This window comes from Lemur catta, chromosome 14 (genome assembly GCF_020740605.2).
Source record: "Lemur catta isolate mLemCat1 chromosome 14, mLemCat1.pri, whole genome shotgun sequence".
Classification (NCBI taxonomy): domain Eukaryota; kingdom Metazoa; phylum Chordata; class Mammalia; order Primates; family Lemuridae; genus Lemur; species Lemur catta.
In genome coordinates this window covers 13,459,315-13,474,755 of record NC_059141.1, presented here as the reverse complement: position 1 = coordinate 13,474,755, position 15,441 = coordinate 13,459,315, and the positions used below count along the sequence as shown (strand labels likewise).

The 15,441-nt window shown below is 55.1% G+C and overlaps 1 protein-coding gene across 6 annotated transcripts in view; it reads right to left on the bottom strand.

Annotated features, from left to right (window-relative positions):
• Window positions 1–15,441, bottom strand: part of AFAP1L2 (actin filament associated protein 1 like 2) — a 92,429-nt gene that overhangs the window by 12,218 nt on the left and 64,770 nt on the right. For all 6 annotated transcript variants that reach the window (XM_045568841.1, XM_045568837.1, XM_045568839.1 and 3 more), the window contains 5 exons: window positions 10,248–10,338; window positions 4,583–4,788; window positions 3,261–3,440; window positions 1,758–1,847; window positions 121–205 (listed from right to left, as the gene is read on the bottom strand). In XM_045568841.1, the coding sequence (XP_045424797.1) occupies window positions 121–205; window positions 1,758–1,847; window positions 3,261–3,440; window positions 4,583–4,788; window positions 10,248–10,338 (652 nt within the window). The remainder of the gene's footprint in view (window positions 1–120; window positions 206–1,757; window positions 1,848–3,260; window positions 3,441–4,582; window positions 4,789–10,247; window positions 10,339–15,441) is intronic.

The window sequence follows — 15,441 nt, the reverse complement described above, 5'->3', positions numbered from 1 at the left end:
CGGAGGCTGAGTTAGAATCAGCTGCTCAGACCCATCAGGGTTGAGCCAGACAGCCAAGTCTCGCACCCGGGAACACCACCTCCCTCCCGACTGTGACAGGGAGAGCCATAGTGCGGTTACCATCTTTGGTTTCTGGGACCTCCGGGTGGCCGTCCACGGAGCTCCCGTACTCCGAGGCTGACAGGTACTTCTCAGCTATATCTGGCTGTGGACAAGAGAGGGATGGATGGGGATTGCTGGCTGGGAAGAGTTACCATGGGGACTACAAGTCTAGGGGAAATAATAGATGGCTCTTGGGTATAGCCCAGAGGTCCCTGACCAAACCCCCAGGAGCCACCGAAACAGCAGGTAGGACATTGGTCCAGCTTCCCTCTGGGGCTCTGTGGAGCCCCTGCCCTCGCCCTCGCTGCCCGAGGTCCCCTGCCCTGGCCAGCCCAGAGCACCTTCCCCATCCTTCTTCCCAAGCTCTCCAAAGGCTGCTCTACCTGATGTGACTGTGGCCTGCAGCCAGTGGGAGGGGCAGGCAGCCAGCCAGGGGTGGCATTAGCATCTGCATCCCTAATGAAGTTGACTGTCAAGCGGGAACCACCCATCCCGGGAGGTGAGCAAGTCTTTCAGAGCTGGCTGTACTAGCAACACGTCAGGCTTCAGAGAAGAGCTGGCGGCCTGCACCCCCAGCGGGAGCGTTCTGCAGCCTGTGTCCAGGTTAACTGAGCCCCTCTGAGCCTCACTCTGTATGTGCATCACACACCGATGATGTCCCAGTGTGCATTCACAGCGGTCTTGGAGAATAGAGCTAATCCCTAGAAAAGTGTAGCCGCCGCCGCTGCTAGAATGTGCAGTATTCGGAATATTCCAATCTAGCCTCTTCTGGAGAGGCGCCTACTCCAGACCTCTAGCAAAGGAGCTGACCAGCTCCCAGGCAACAGGACCAGCCTCAGACAGGGTCGAGGGATGGCAGTACCTGGCCAGGGAGGCACTGCATGCTAAGTTTTTCGGGGTAGCTCTTGTTTCACACCCCAAAGTAAAGAAAACCCAAATTCACTCCAACTTTTCTTTACTGTCAGTCCCCAAGGAATGAATGAGACGCTGAAAACATCAGCTCTTCTTAAGTTACTCTGGGAGGGCTGTGGGTATTTCTCCACGTGGCACGGTCCATGCCCTCCTGGAGAACAAATGGCCTCCTCCCTGCTCAAACCCTCTGCGTCCCTCTTACTTTCCTCCCTGCCAGGGGTGGGGACCTCCAGATGAGACCCTCTGGCTGCTCTGGCATGCCGAGGCTTCAGGGTACTCATCTGCAGATCCTCAGGGACATGGCATGTGACCCCACAGGTGACGGTCCTCCCCTTGGCCAGCACCCAGCCCAACTTCCTTGACCTTGACCCTTGAGGCCAAAGCTCCATGCAGATGAGCACCAGAGCCCTTTGGTTGGGGTCAGCACTGAGACAGTTGCCCCCCCACCCGGACGCCCTATGGGGGAGGGGAAGGAAGAGCCTCACGAAATAAATCTCCCTGCTGAGAATGCAGCCAAAGGTGCTTTTGTTCCAATAAAGCTTCCCCCTCCAGCAAGAAAATATTTTAGGTCTGTATCAATTTCATCTCTTTTCCTGCCAAGCTAAAGTTACTGCGCCTATCCAAGCATTGTATTTTTATTAATTGGGCTGAGATGCAAAAACAAAGCTCCCAATTTTACACTTGTAATTTTTACGGAGAAAACACGGAAGTGGACCCTCCCCCCAGGCAGGCTTGGAGCTTACTTTCTGACAGTTAAGGCGATGGGCATCGGGGGCGTACTGGTTTCCCTCCGACGCTCCTTCGGATGGCAGGCCGCTCACCTCCTGGATGACCTGGGCGAGAGGACAGCCGTGAGCAGAGGCCAAGGTCCCCGTGAGGCCCTCTGGCCTGCACCGCGAGCCAGACGGAAGCCAGAGCCCCTCTGGCTCAGGGAAGCGCGGGCAGAGGTGGGAGAGAGGATGTTCTATTTCCAAAGAACAGAGACCCACCCCTACTTTAGCCCCTGGCCTGCATGTGGCTTGGACACAGCTGGGGCAGGCTTGCCGTTGGGGAGGGCTTGTTGCTTAGGCCCCTTCCGGCAGGCCCCCTCATATTCAGGGTGGGTGAGGGGGGCCTTTGCAGCAAAACCCAAAGATGACCAGGAGCAGCCCACCCTCGGCTCCATGGGTCCCCTTCCTGCCGCCATTCCAGGCAGGGGTGCTGTTCTCTTGCAGGTGTGATGAACAGCTGCCCTCGCTGGATGGTCCCCTGGCTTTCCAGGGGCTGTGTGACCCTCCGCGGAGTCTCTGTGCTGCTTGGGGAGCCTGCAGACTGCCGGAACTGACGGCTGGCTCCCAGACCTGCCTGCCACCCTCCACCCACGCTCCTCCAGGAAGGAGCCTGTTAACCGGTCCCCAGGCCTGGGCTGGGGCAAGGCAGAAAGGGAGCGGTGGGAATTTCCAGGGCACCCACAGACACATGCCCCACCAGGAGCCCCGTGGAGGTGCAGAATTAACAAGAGTAATGTCAGAGATCCTGCTTTTTCAGTCTCTGCCTAGAGCAGTTTGTGGAAATGGGTTTAAAATCACAAGAGCTAAAGAACAGAGGAAGATAAGCTATGGGGAAGGGGAAACTCAGGCATTTCTCTCTTCTTCAATTGACTCGAGGTCAGGACCATGGTCCACTCTGAATATGCAACATCGTGTCATGGGAAGGGCACAGACTCTGGAGTCGGAAGATTAGTGGTGTGGCCGTGGGCCTAAGCCTCAGTCACCGCATCCGTAAGCTGGGACAACACCTACGCCATGGGGTCGCTGTGAGGACTTGTGTAAAGGGCCCAGCCCAGGGCAGGCACATTCATTACTGATCGGTCACCTCCACCCTCTGAGCCTTGATCTCCACTCCTGTGAAATGGGGACACTAACATTGCCCAGCTACCCCAGCGTGGTCAGGTGGGTTAAATTTGCTAAAAGCCCTTGGTCCATGGTAAACACATAACAAATGGCAGTGACATCTACTCCTCCTTCATAAGGAGGCTGGTGACGTCGCTAGCGGTGACCAGGTAAAGTCCAGGCTGCAGAAGGCATCAGACCCCGCAGCAGAGGCTGCAGCCCATTTCCATGGCGGATCGCTCCCACGTAGGACGCAGGAAGCCCTGGGAACCTGAAGGATCACTGACCCTCTGCCCTCGACCACATCATCCATCCCGTTGGAAAAGTGGTAGCCCCAACTCCAGAGCCCCTGCGAGCGGCCTGGCATCCCCTCACCCTGAGCCACTGCTCAGCCTGGTCCCTGCTCTGCAGGCCCAGCACGATCACGTCGGCGTTCATCGGCGTGATCTTCAGCTTGTGCTCCTTCTTCCGCACTTGCTTCTCCTTGTGAACGACACTGCTGCCCAGCAAGTTCACGTCCAGCTGCGGGCTGTGGTCCTTGGAGGATTTATAGCACTGGAAGAAAGGCGAAAAGATACCACCACTGTGCCAGGCGTGCCAGGCCGAGGCAGGTCCTGCAAGGGGCACCTGGACACTGCAGGACCCACCAAGGTCCCAGCTTTTCCAGCAACACGGGCAGGATGGACACCCCACAGCAGGCCCAGAGGCTTAACCTCAAATGTGAGCAACCCTTGTTCTTATCATCAGATTGTCCCCCTCTCCTTCAAGCCCCCTCCTCACTGGCCTCCGCCAGCGACACTCCAGGACTCTGCTCTGCAAATGGCTCTCACGTGCTCCAGGCCTGATGGGCTCCTAACATCTGTCCCCTGTGGACAGCTGTCACGTGGCCGGGGGGACGCACTTTCTCCATTTCTCCCCTCTCTGCATCTCTTCTTGGCTTCCCCAGGAAAGGACCCCCAGGCACACAGACTCACTTGTGGTTAGGAAGACGATGTGTTAGCAAAGAGAGGAAGGGACGTTCTTCCCCTACTGGAGACAAGGCTTTGCCCTTGGTGCCCCATTTGTAAAATGGGGTCCTTATAGGGTCACTTAACAGGATTACCCGAAATGACGTTTGCACAGAGCAGAGCCCCTTGTAACCATGAAGAAAAGGTGTTTATAATAATGCCATGGCACTTCAAGTCAGGACATAAAACTGGGAATTTTAACTTAAAATAGCAGGAGGCAGGACTGTTGTCAGAGTCATGTGTTCTGATTTCTTTAAAAATCTTGCCTTATAGTCAGTAATTACAAATATTGTCGCTTCTGAGAAGATATCTATGCTCGTTATGCTGCAGAAATGATAGCAACAGCCGGAATTGAGGCTGGGGGCCAGGGAAGCCCGACAGGGATCCAGCGGTCGGGCTGTGAGGAAGGACCAGGGGACAGAAGACGTGGCTCTCTCAGAAAAAGGAGGATGGGGAGGGGAGGCGGTGGGAATCAGCCCCCTTTGAGAGCCTGATGAAAACCACTAGACCTTTCTAGTTCACAAAAGGCCACTCATCCACACACAGAATCCTGCACGCACTTCAGGTTAGGGAGAGGTTAAAACCCGACACGAATGGGCTGGAACCCCCTGGCATCAGGCACCACCCCGTCTCCCTTCCCCTCCCCTCCCCCCAGGAGAGAAGCAAGGGACACAGCGTGGGTGGACTGACCAGCAGCCGGGTGTCCCTGATGACACAGAGCTGCTTGGCCCACTGCCCCAGCCACTTCTTGCGCCACAGGAAGGCACAGATGCGGGCGTCGCGCATCAGCTCGATGCTGGCCTCCGGTGAGGGCCACTGGTAGGGGGCCGACCTGCCCTTGCCGCTGTCCTCTTCATCGTAGGACTCGTAGGAGCTGCTCACGGCCTCTCCGTCCTCTGCAAGGAAGACCCGCTCAGTCAGGGCCGGCCGGGCAGGGGACAGTCCTGAGGCCAGCCTCGCCGGGCAGGGCAGCAGGCAGCAGGCAGGAGCAGCAGCGACCCAGGCCACAGTCCCTGCCCTCAAACCAGCCCGGCGGCCGCCAGCCACAGACCAGGGCTGCCTGCCCTGCCCCAAACCCCCTCAGCCAAGCTTCTGGGATGCAGCCTCTGGCCACAAGACACAAGTAACTCAAAACCAGAAGTCTCTCCCATGCCCTCCTCAAATACTGTCATGTCAGACTCCACGGGAAGCCCAGAGAACACACCACTGCCCCACAGACGACTGTTTGCCCCTGAGAGGGCCATTCCCCCATGCTGCGCCCCTGTATCCTCAAGGGAAGGAGGAAGCGGGTGGGGTGGGGATGTTTCCGGATTCTTTCAGGCCTGGCACTCTGTCCTTCTAAGGGCCCAGGAGGGCCAGCTGAGCCACCTCTGAGCTGTGCATGTGGCAGCCTCTGACAGCCACACACCTGGCTGGGTCCATTTCTGTCCCAGGTGCAGGGAAGGGGCTTTGGCTCCTCAGAAGTAAAAGGCAAAAAAAAAAAAAAACACACCAGGAAATGCTTTCCGGGAAGGGGCCAGCTTCCCACCCCCAAATACCTCTCCTGGTCATAGCCTTTTTAAGCATCCCCAATAAACTCTCCTCTCTGCTGCGCTGAACATCTCCTGGCACAAACTTAGCTCCTTTTATTTGTTGCTAACTTATACCCTTCCTCTACCTCTGGCAATGAGCCAACCTCATGTTTTTGTTTTGAAAGAATCCCCAAAACTTAGAGCACAAATCAGAGACAATTCTATGCACACTCCACCTGCCTCACTGCCTAGTTCCTGCCCCCTACCCTGCAGGAATTCTTCTGTTCCCCGGCCCACTGCTCTATTCAAGGTGAACAAACACTCTATGAAGAAAATCTGTCTATCTATCCTGTATCCCTGAGAAACCAGGCATGGAGAAAAGGGAAACTCAGGATCTCGGTCCTAGCCCTGCTCAGCACAGGAACCCTGTCTGTCTAACCTTGATGCTCTGCCCGAATTCCCCATGGACAGGGAGCTCACTACCTCCTGCTCACTGACACTCCCTTCCATTCCCGGGCAGCCCTGACAGTTAGAAAATGGGCCCAAGATCCATTTCCCTGCGACTTCTGCATAGCAGACCCATTCTGTCCCCTCGAGTCAGGCCAAATGACACTCTCCATTCATCCCCATGACACCTTCAGAAGAGGGTCAGCCTATGGGCCCCTTAGACTTCCCAGAAGACTCCAGAAGCCCCCTCTACCTGCACAGCTGGGTGCCCGAGTACTAAGGCAGCTGAACCACATTTGAATTCAAACACAGGAAATCAGAATGAGGCCCCTACAACAGTTATTCTAGCTGTGCTGCCAATGAAAATGTGTTTTGTTTTAATATTTCTAAAAACAACATTTTAAATATTTTAATATCAGTTTTCTTTAAAAGCAGCATGGTAGTACTCCTCTTTATGGCTTAATAAAAAAAATTGCACAGTTTATAATTTTATACTTATTAAATACACTAAGATTGACAATAGCCATCCTACCCAGAACTTTCTTATTGTGGGTGGCAACGTACATTAACACGAGCCTCTCAGAAAGCAGTCTGGGAGCCTGTTGTTTCAAGAGCCATAAAAATACCCATATTCTTTGACCCAAAACTCCCAGTCCTGAGTGTTTATCCTAGGAAACTAGTTTTTTAAAAAAGAGGAGGGAGAAATGTTACATGCATTAAGATATTCATTCAGTTGCTATTTAATGGTTAGCAGAAGGGGACTGGGTAAGTATGATTTCATCCAGTTAGGAACATACCATGCAGTCAATTAAAACTTGAAAACTAGTCTGCAGCTTGATAAATTCCCTAAGATACGATGGTAAGAGAAGAAAGCACGATTAGAATTATGTATGCAAATAGATCAGCGCTGTAAGGCAACAGAGAGAGCTTACAGTAAAAAAAGTTGATTTGATAGGGTGGTAGGATCCGGGTCATTTTAAAAAATTTTTCATCATTGTCCGTATTATATTATCTGTGTAATAAGTAATATTTCCAATCTCATTGAGATTCTTCCTTTGGTAACAAAAATTAACAGAGGGAGGCTGCAGAGTTTAGTGTGAATGATTTGGGTAAATTCCCACTGTTTTGTGCTTCTGGGGTTGCCGCATGTGTTTCACGGAGGATTCTAACACCTGCCCACCCTCCTCCACGGGGGCATCAGGGAGCTAACTATGAACAGCAAATCATAATCCTGGAGTAGCTTGGAGGAAATTTAGGCAAATGTATTAGCAATTGTATTTATCACCAAGGAGAATCATAGCACAGCATAAATGCAGGCTATTCTTAAAACAGGAACTTGGCTGCCAGGGGGTGCAGGATGAGCAGGAGTGAAAGGCAGGATGCTCAGATAATTCCACCCAGGCCAGCCTTCCCCAGGGGAACTGCTCCCCACTGTGTCCCTGCGGGACGTCCTCGCCACCCGAGGGCAGAATGACCGTGCACACTCTGGCTCTTTCGGCCATGTGTTCCGATGCCACAGGCAAGAGTCTGTGGAAGGCAAAGGAAGTCACTCCCTGGAAGGGTGGCACACAGGCGTGCACATGCAGGACCCATGCACAAGGACGGGGAGAGGCCGTAGCCATCCTCGGGGCATGCACCCATCTTAGAGCCAGGCAGCAGGCAAGGAATCACTGACATTCCAGCTCTGGGGACAAGCAGTACCCAAGGTGATGGTGGCGTAAATGACTCCTTCAGGCACCTGCGCCCATCTGGGGACTCCAGTAGGGAGAAATCCGCCAGAATGACCTGCAGGATATCCAGAGGCACAGACAGAGGCGAGAGGAGAGAGACAAGATGACGAGAGGGACACACCCAATTGCAGACCCGCAAAAAGAGAGACCCAGATGGGTGACAGGGCTGCCTGCCTACCAGAGGTCAGTGCTTGCCTTGGAGGTGCAGGCTTGTCAGGAGAGGCCACAGCCCAGCCAAGGACATCATTTCCCAGTCCCCTTCACATCCAGAGATGACAAGTGACTACTCGTCACCAATGGAATGTGGGCAGAAGTGATGTGGTCACTCTGGCTGGTGCTTTTAAGAAGCAGATAGGGACTCTCTGCTCTGTCTTTGCAGAGGGTTCTGTGGCCCTAGAGGTGGCCGAGCCAGGCACGGAAGGAGCCTGGGTACCCAAAGTACATAGGACAAGTAATGCCCACAGTGAACTGCTCCACGAGTGACAAACAAATTTTTATTGTGTTACTATCACCTGAAACCGGGGGTTATTTGGTACCCGGGCACGAGACCCCATCAATGAAGTATCTGACGCCTCGGGCAAGCAGGACAGACCCCAGTGTCTCCAGCACAGGTCATCAGGGCACTTGCTGAACATTTGCTTGGACTGACCCAGTGGAGCGGTGTGGGGACACGGCTGACAAAGCAGGACAAGGATCCAAGCAACTGGCCTTTTGCAGGATGTCAGCAAAATCGCCATTGGCCAACTAGCCAGAGCAAAGTGATGGGGTGGGGGTGGGGGGCCAAGGCTCACCCCTCCTGCTGCAACCTGCATGTCGTGTTGCTCAAACAGGTGTGGGAACAACAGGTGGGAACTGAGGCCGGGCTGGCTTGCAACACGGGTGAAGGCCTCCCTCTGTGCTAAGTGTGACCGCTTCTCCCCAAGTCACCCCCAGGCCTCGGCCTGGCAGGACAAGGCAGGGCCATCTCTCACCCACAGCTGGGTTTCCTCCATCTCGGAGCCATCCCGCCTCTCTCCACACAGTGAGTTCACGCTGTCCTTGGGGTGACCCCTAGTCCTGGCCACAACCAATATGAACTCAACGGTCCAGAGACAAACAGCAGGAAGCCTGGTCTTTCTGACCACTTGTTTGTGTCGAGGTGGAGCGTCTGCCCCACACGCAGGCCCCGGGTGCGTCTGGGAGGCAGGCCCCTGCTGGCCCAGCCACACCCGAGAGAGACGGGCTTAAGACACACGGAGGTGCTCACCGCATGAGTCACCGTTTCCACCTTCAACGTGCACCCAGACAGCAGCGCCGCACCCTCGGCTCTGGTCTGAAATCACAGCCCCGACCTGTGACTCTGCAACACCTCACAAGCTCAGTGGGTTAATGTCAAGTGACGGCTGTCCACACAGCCAGCCTCTCAGAATAGAACAGCCTCAGTCTGAACAGGCCTCACCTCCCACACGGGTCCCGGCCCAGAGGCAGGAGGAAGGGGAGAAGAATCCACGGCCTCCACCTGTCTGGTCCCATCTCATCCCTGGTCCTGGTCCTTATGGAACCAACAACTCCTCCTCCTCCTGCCAAGTTCATTCCCATCCACCCACCCCCAGGCCCTCACCTTTCAATGTGCAAATTGCTTTATGCTTTCAAAGCCCTTTTACCTCGGAAGGAAGGAAAGAGATGGAGGAGGTCAGAGGGGAGGACCAGAGTCCAGCTGCCCTGGAGACTGGGGTCACAGCCACCTCCTCCAGAACCTTGGGTGCCTTCCTGGGTGGTGGCATCCCCACACCAAGAGCACTTTTGGTCCAGCTGCGTCAGGCTGAGAGCCACTGGCCAAGGACAGAGGGTTTCGGTGTGAGCCCTGCCTGCACAGCCTGTTCACAGCGTCCAGGGTGATCTTTTCAATATCTGAGTTAGGCCCGTCACTAAGGAACCATCCAGGGGCGTGCAGTCTGTCCCATTTGGGGAAAAGCCAAAGTCCTCCCTGTGGCCTTGCATCCCCATCTCATCCCTATCTCCTGTCACTCTCCCCTGCCCTACCTGCTCCTGCTGTTCCTCAGACACACTCAGAGCTCTCCTGCCTCAGGGCCTTTGCACATACGTGCTTCTGTCTGCAAAGTTCTTCCTGCATGTATCTGCCCTACCCGCTCCCCACTTCGTTCATCTGCTCAAGGTCATGCTATCCGAGAGGCCTTCCCTGTCCACAACAACACCCTCTCCATCCTGACACTTATCACTGCTGACACATTCTGTTCAGCTATTGTCTGTCTTCTCTCACTGAATCTAAGCGCAGTGATGGCTGGGCTCCTGTCCCTGACACACAGCAGGAGCACAGTGAGTCCGGGACAGAACGTGGACACTGAGCCTGCCAGCCATCTCCACTGCTGACCAGCACCCTGGACCCCTTGGCCGACACACCCCTCCTCTGTCACCTTTCTGTGCTGAATCCAGCAACATGCAGGTGGGAACACAGAAAACCTCAGACACAGTGACCCTGCTCACTGTGTGCCCTCCCTGCAGACAGCCCCCGGTCTTGGCTCCCCGTTCAGACTAAAGGCCAAATGCTCTGCGGCCAGTGCTCGATTTGGATCACACTCTCGGGTCACAGCAGCCCAGACTGACCTCTGCCTTCCAGCTCAGGATGAGCAGCTAGACCCCCTCCAAGCCCTGGCCGCTGGGATGTACCATTGAGGGATGTGTCGTAAGGCTCAGCCTCTTCATAGTAGCCCTCTGGAGACTCGATCTTCGGGATGGTGAGCTGTTTCCGCTCTGGAATCTGTGGCAGGAACAAATAAAACAAATATTTTCAGATATGATACACTGGGAGCAACTTGGGATGAACCCTCTGGGTGGACGAGCGGGAAGTCCAGAAGAAAAAAAGCGCCCGACTGGCCTTTCAGCAGGCTGGGAGGGAGAACACGGAACATCACGCATCCCATGAGTCGCCCAGGTCATAGCGTTGGGTTTGCAGCCAGAGGAAGGGCTGCAGGCGCGGAGTGTCACCTAGCTAAGGTTCAGCTTTCCCCCCTGCAAAATGAGGCTCAAACCCCACACCACGCACATAAAATATCCTTATGTGCATGACACATCATGCACTTAAGGTCCAGAGAGTGCCAGGCTGCTGTGGTAGCTAATTCCAAACTTCCAGAATCTCAAATTTTTACCGTAATATAGTTCAATCTCTTGTTCAGCAAATACAGGATGGCTCCTGTGTTCTAGCAGTGAAGGATGCAGCAAGACTCCAGGAGTCATCCCTGAGTGGGCATTAACTAGGTGGGGAATTGTTAACAGTTCCTGATCAGTAGTGACCAGTGATGCTACAACAGACAAGGCCAAAGTTCTGTGGGATGAGGGTGAGCACGTGGTTCTTTACCACGTAGGGTAAAGAACATACACAAGTCCTTACTCCACCTGTACAATGGGCACTAGACTATGAAACTGTGCCTCAATAAACTACCCTTTAAGAACAGCAAGGGAAGTAGATTGTGGCATTAATTTTAGGAGAGGCAGGGCATGAATGTGTAAGCACCCATGAATGTGGGTCTCCAGTGTCTTGAATCATGGCGCCCCTGCGGAGGGCCACAGGAACATGCACGGACTCAAGAGCAGAAACAGCAGAAGCAGCGATGCCTTCCTGCTCTTGGTTTTGAGAAGTCCTTGTGCGGGGCGCTTCCCGTGAGGGGCAGGCCCGGGTCTTCAGGGAGGCTCCAAAGGAAAGCACTGGCGCTCCAAGGTGGGCAAGCTGGTGGGGAGCTGGGGGAGGCAGCAATGGAAGGACCTTGCAGGGCCCTGAGCTCAGACAGACCCCTGGGCCTTGGGGATCCCTGCCCTGCCTTTTGAGGAGGCGGGGGTGAGACTAACGATCCAGAAACCCCTGTCTTGGCACGAGCTGCAGGAGTGTCCGTTCTAGCTCCTCCCAGGGCAGAACACCAGGGTCTGCAGAGCCAAGTCCCATGTGGCTTGGAGTCTACAGTCTATTTCCATATACCCTAGAGTTAATGTCATTTGGTTTAAATCTAGGTTTTCAGACTCCTTAGATTTATTTTTTTATTTTTATTTATTTCTTTTCTGTAGAGACAGAGTTTCCCCATGTTGCCGAGGCTGGTCTCTAACTCCTGGCCTCAAGTGATCCTCCCACCTCAGCCTCCCAAAGCAGTGGCATTACAGGCCTGTGCCTCGCCCAGTCTTCACGGATTTAACCTTGAGAGGAAGGGTCCTCTCGTCTCAGCAGCAGTCAGGTCTCCCCAGCGGGTCCCAAGGCCTGTGCGTCCTGAGCGGACTGAGCCTCCAGCTCCAGCCTCCGAGAAGCCGTGTCCCATCAGGTGGTGCTGGGACCCTTCTCTCTGCCAGGAGGTGGATCCCATCTGCCACCTGAGACCTGGCTCTGGGTCAAGATTCTCACAATTAGAACAGGACAAAGGGAGGAATTCGCCCTTCTGCAGGAGGTCCCCATGGGTCATTATCACCACAGGGTCTGTCACTGGGGGCCTCCCGTCCCCTCTTGGGTAGGGCACCAGACAGAGTTTCCTGCATGACGTCTAAGCCTCTCTCTGCTGAGGAAAGAAAGATAGCTGGGAGCAGTTTGAGCTATGCGCGGTATGCAAAATTCACCCGGCCCAGAAAGACAGGAGTGTGGGACCTCAGTCACGTCCCCCCTACACCTGGGGGCAATTGTTTAAAGGCATTTTGTTCCAGACTAGCCGCCTTACCCATTATCTTCAGGTTCCTGGGATCTGTGGTACAAGAACAATGTTCAGCCAATCAATAGCCTATATTATTTTAATGTAAATTATTGGTAAACAACTTAGGGACTGTCTCTTCCTTTTTCCTTTAAAACCCCACTTGTAACTGCTGCTAATAAGAGCATATATTCAGGGCAAACTTGACCCCAATAAACTCTCTATTTACATTAATTTTGCCTCAGTTTTTTTGCTTTAGGTTGACACTGCAAAATCTGTAAATGGATCAATACAGAGAGGTGGTGTAGGGCACTGGTGAGCAATCCTGACCCTGGCACATCCTTGCTGTGTGACTCTGGGTGACTTGCTTGAGCACTCTGGGCTCCATGTAAAATACAGTAGACATGTCTATCACATGGGGCTAAAGTGCTAAGGATTAAACTGTGCTCAGCATTGTTAAATACTCAATAAATATCAGTTTTTACTAACCTAAAAATAAAATGTAAAAATATCAAAGAGTGAAAAGTTCTATGTTCATGTATTTGGTGGAAGATGAACCAATGTACTCAGGTGTGTAGAGAGACCTGGCCCGGCGTATACCAAGCTCCGCCTCTCTAAAGGGGAACGGGACACCCAGCTCTGCAGGATGCAGAGGGAAAGGATGCGGCCTGGATCCAGGTAAGTGATGACATGATTTACGTAACAACTGAGAAGAGAGTCACATAGTTACACAGACACATAACAGGACAATGACCTATTATCAGAGGTCAGAGGAGAGAGATCCTCATCTCTCCGGTTAGGGAGAAAGGGCTATGGTTTTAATTATCGTCATTATGATGGTGGAGATTGCGTGTGTTCAATGAAGATGCAGAAGAGATTTGACTTCAAGGCCTGAAATAACCTTTCGACTGTTCACAGAAGGGACGAGGGAGGTCGGCAGATTTTTTGGAAAAGGGCCAAATAGCAAATATTTTAGGGATTTGTGGGCCACTCGGGGTCTCTTATCTCGGCTATTCAGCTCTACCGCTGCAGCGCAAAAGCATCCACGGCTAAGTAAGCGCGGCTGTGTTCCAATAAAGCTTTATTCACCAAGCAGGTGGTGGATCAGACTTGGCCAAGCCCTCACTTAGCCCAGATGACCTGAGGTGTCCCCGCAGCTCTGAGCACCCTGCCCCACGGTGCCCTGCAGCAGGCTCTCAGTGGGGCTTAGTAGATAGGCCAGCCCTGGCCTCCCCGACTGACCATGGCAGCGTCCTTTTGGGGAATAAGCTGCTGCGCCCACAGAGCAGCTCCCTTGAGACCAGAGCCAACGCGCGTTCAGGCCTCAAAGCCTCGATGGGCGGAGATGGCTGTGCTAGCCAGGGCGTGAACGGTGGCCAGCAAACATCTGTTGCTCCTGCAGCGAGCACCTGGCCCTGCAGACAGGGGCCTGGAAAGGCCACAGCTGCCTGAGTCACTGTCCACACCCATGAGGATGCTCCAGACCCCTGGCTGCCCCTTCCATCCGGGACGGGTCTGCTCTGCGCTGAGTCTGTGGCGGTTGCAGGAGGGACCCAGGCAACCGGAGAGAGAATGGGGCTCGTGGGCAGGCACTGTGCGGCAGGCAGAGCATAGCCCCGGCCCAGCCACAGGCACAGGGGACCTGGGGGCCTCCCCGAGAGCCCAGGCCCAGCCATGGGGTGGGGCCCAGCACTCGGGGAGCCAAACCTCCCTGGCATTCAGAAATTCTGGGGTCAGGGTAGGAAGGGACGGGTTTTGTCTGTCTGAGGAGGAGAGGCCACAGGTCACCGCAGGCTCAGGCCAGGTTTGAGCTGCCACACTCCTTGCCCGTGGAGCTGCTGCTGCCTGGTCCTCCTCCTCCCTCAGAGCCCCTGACGGGCTCCGCCCGGACACCACTGCCGGGGGCCTTGCGCGGAGGGTTACGGCCCCCTCAGCCTGACTTGACCCGGGAGGAGGCCGGAGGGAGTGCAGACGTGTGCACGCGTGTGGCCGGGAGGGGGAGGATCCCCAGCTGACACCGGCTCGCACACGCCACATCTGGAGCCCCTGGGGTGGCGGGGCTGCCTCGCACAGCACCCGGCAACCGGGCCAGGGGAGTCGCAGCCGGCACCCTGCCGTCCGCTCCAAGTGCGCCAGCAGGGAGGGGCTGGCTTCACTGTAAAGTTAGCCATTAGCCGGCTTGGCTGGAAACCTCCCCGGGGCCTGGAGGCTGTCCCGGGAACAATTACCACTGGGCTGCAGGGCCACCCTGGGATCATGCTATTCCTGGGAAGGGACAATTTCCCCAACTCCACACCAGGTTTCTCTCAGACAGGGACACAAGCCCAGTCACAGAGTAGGGCCCAGGAAGTCTGCCCTAGAAGGAGCCATGTGCCTTCCTCTCCTGCCCCCTCCTTCGCTTAGAGACCCTCGGTGGAGGAGACTGGCACAGGCGCAGTGAATCCCAGGGGCTGCTGGGACCCACCGTGACCCAATTAATTTATAACTATCACCGGGTCCCAGACCGTGTTTGTAAAACACAGATCTCCAGGACACTCAGCACTCGGTGGCAGTGGGACTGTGCCTGCTGATGCCCCTGGCCACCAGGTGTTGGCCCACGGCAGCTGGCCCTGGCATGGCAGACAGTGACACTTGCACTCGGCAAAAGCCAAATGGACCCTGGGTCAGAATAGGACAGTCCCAGCCCTGGCTCACAACAGCCACCTTTCTGCCACCACTACCCGGCGAGCGATGCCGGGGCCACACGGAAAACCTGTGCTTAAAGGCATCAGCAGTGGAGGGGACAGCAGAGGGGACGTGCCTCTCCCGCCCCACGTGCGGGGCTGAGCGTGAGGGGGGCTGGCGCCGGAAGGAACAGAGCATGCCCCACGGCTCTGCCAGACACGGGCACAGTGAGGGAGGCAGCGGGGGGGCCTGGGAGCCAACAAACCTGCATTCAATCCTGGCCTCGCCACCTCCCAGCTGTGGGACCTTGGCTCTCTGAGCCTGTTTCTTCATAGGAAAAGCTGTGACAAAAACACCCATCCCTTGATGGGGGGTGGGGAGGATCACGTCTGCGTGCCTGGAATGGGCACAGGTTCAGGGTGTGGCAGTCACCAGCACTGTCAGCGTCACAGGGGACACCCAGAAACCCGGGTTCATCTATCAGGTGTCACCCAGCACGAGACAAAGAGTCCCCTCTAGCTGTTACCCAGCTCGAG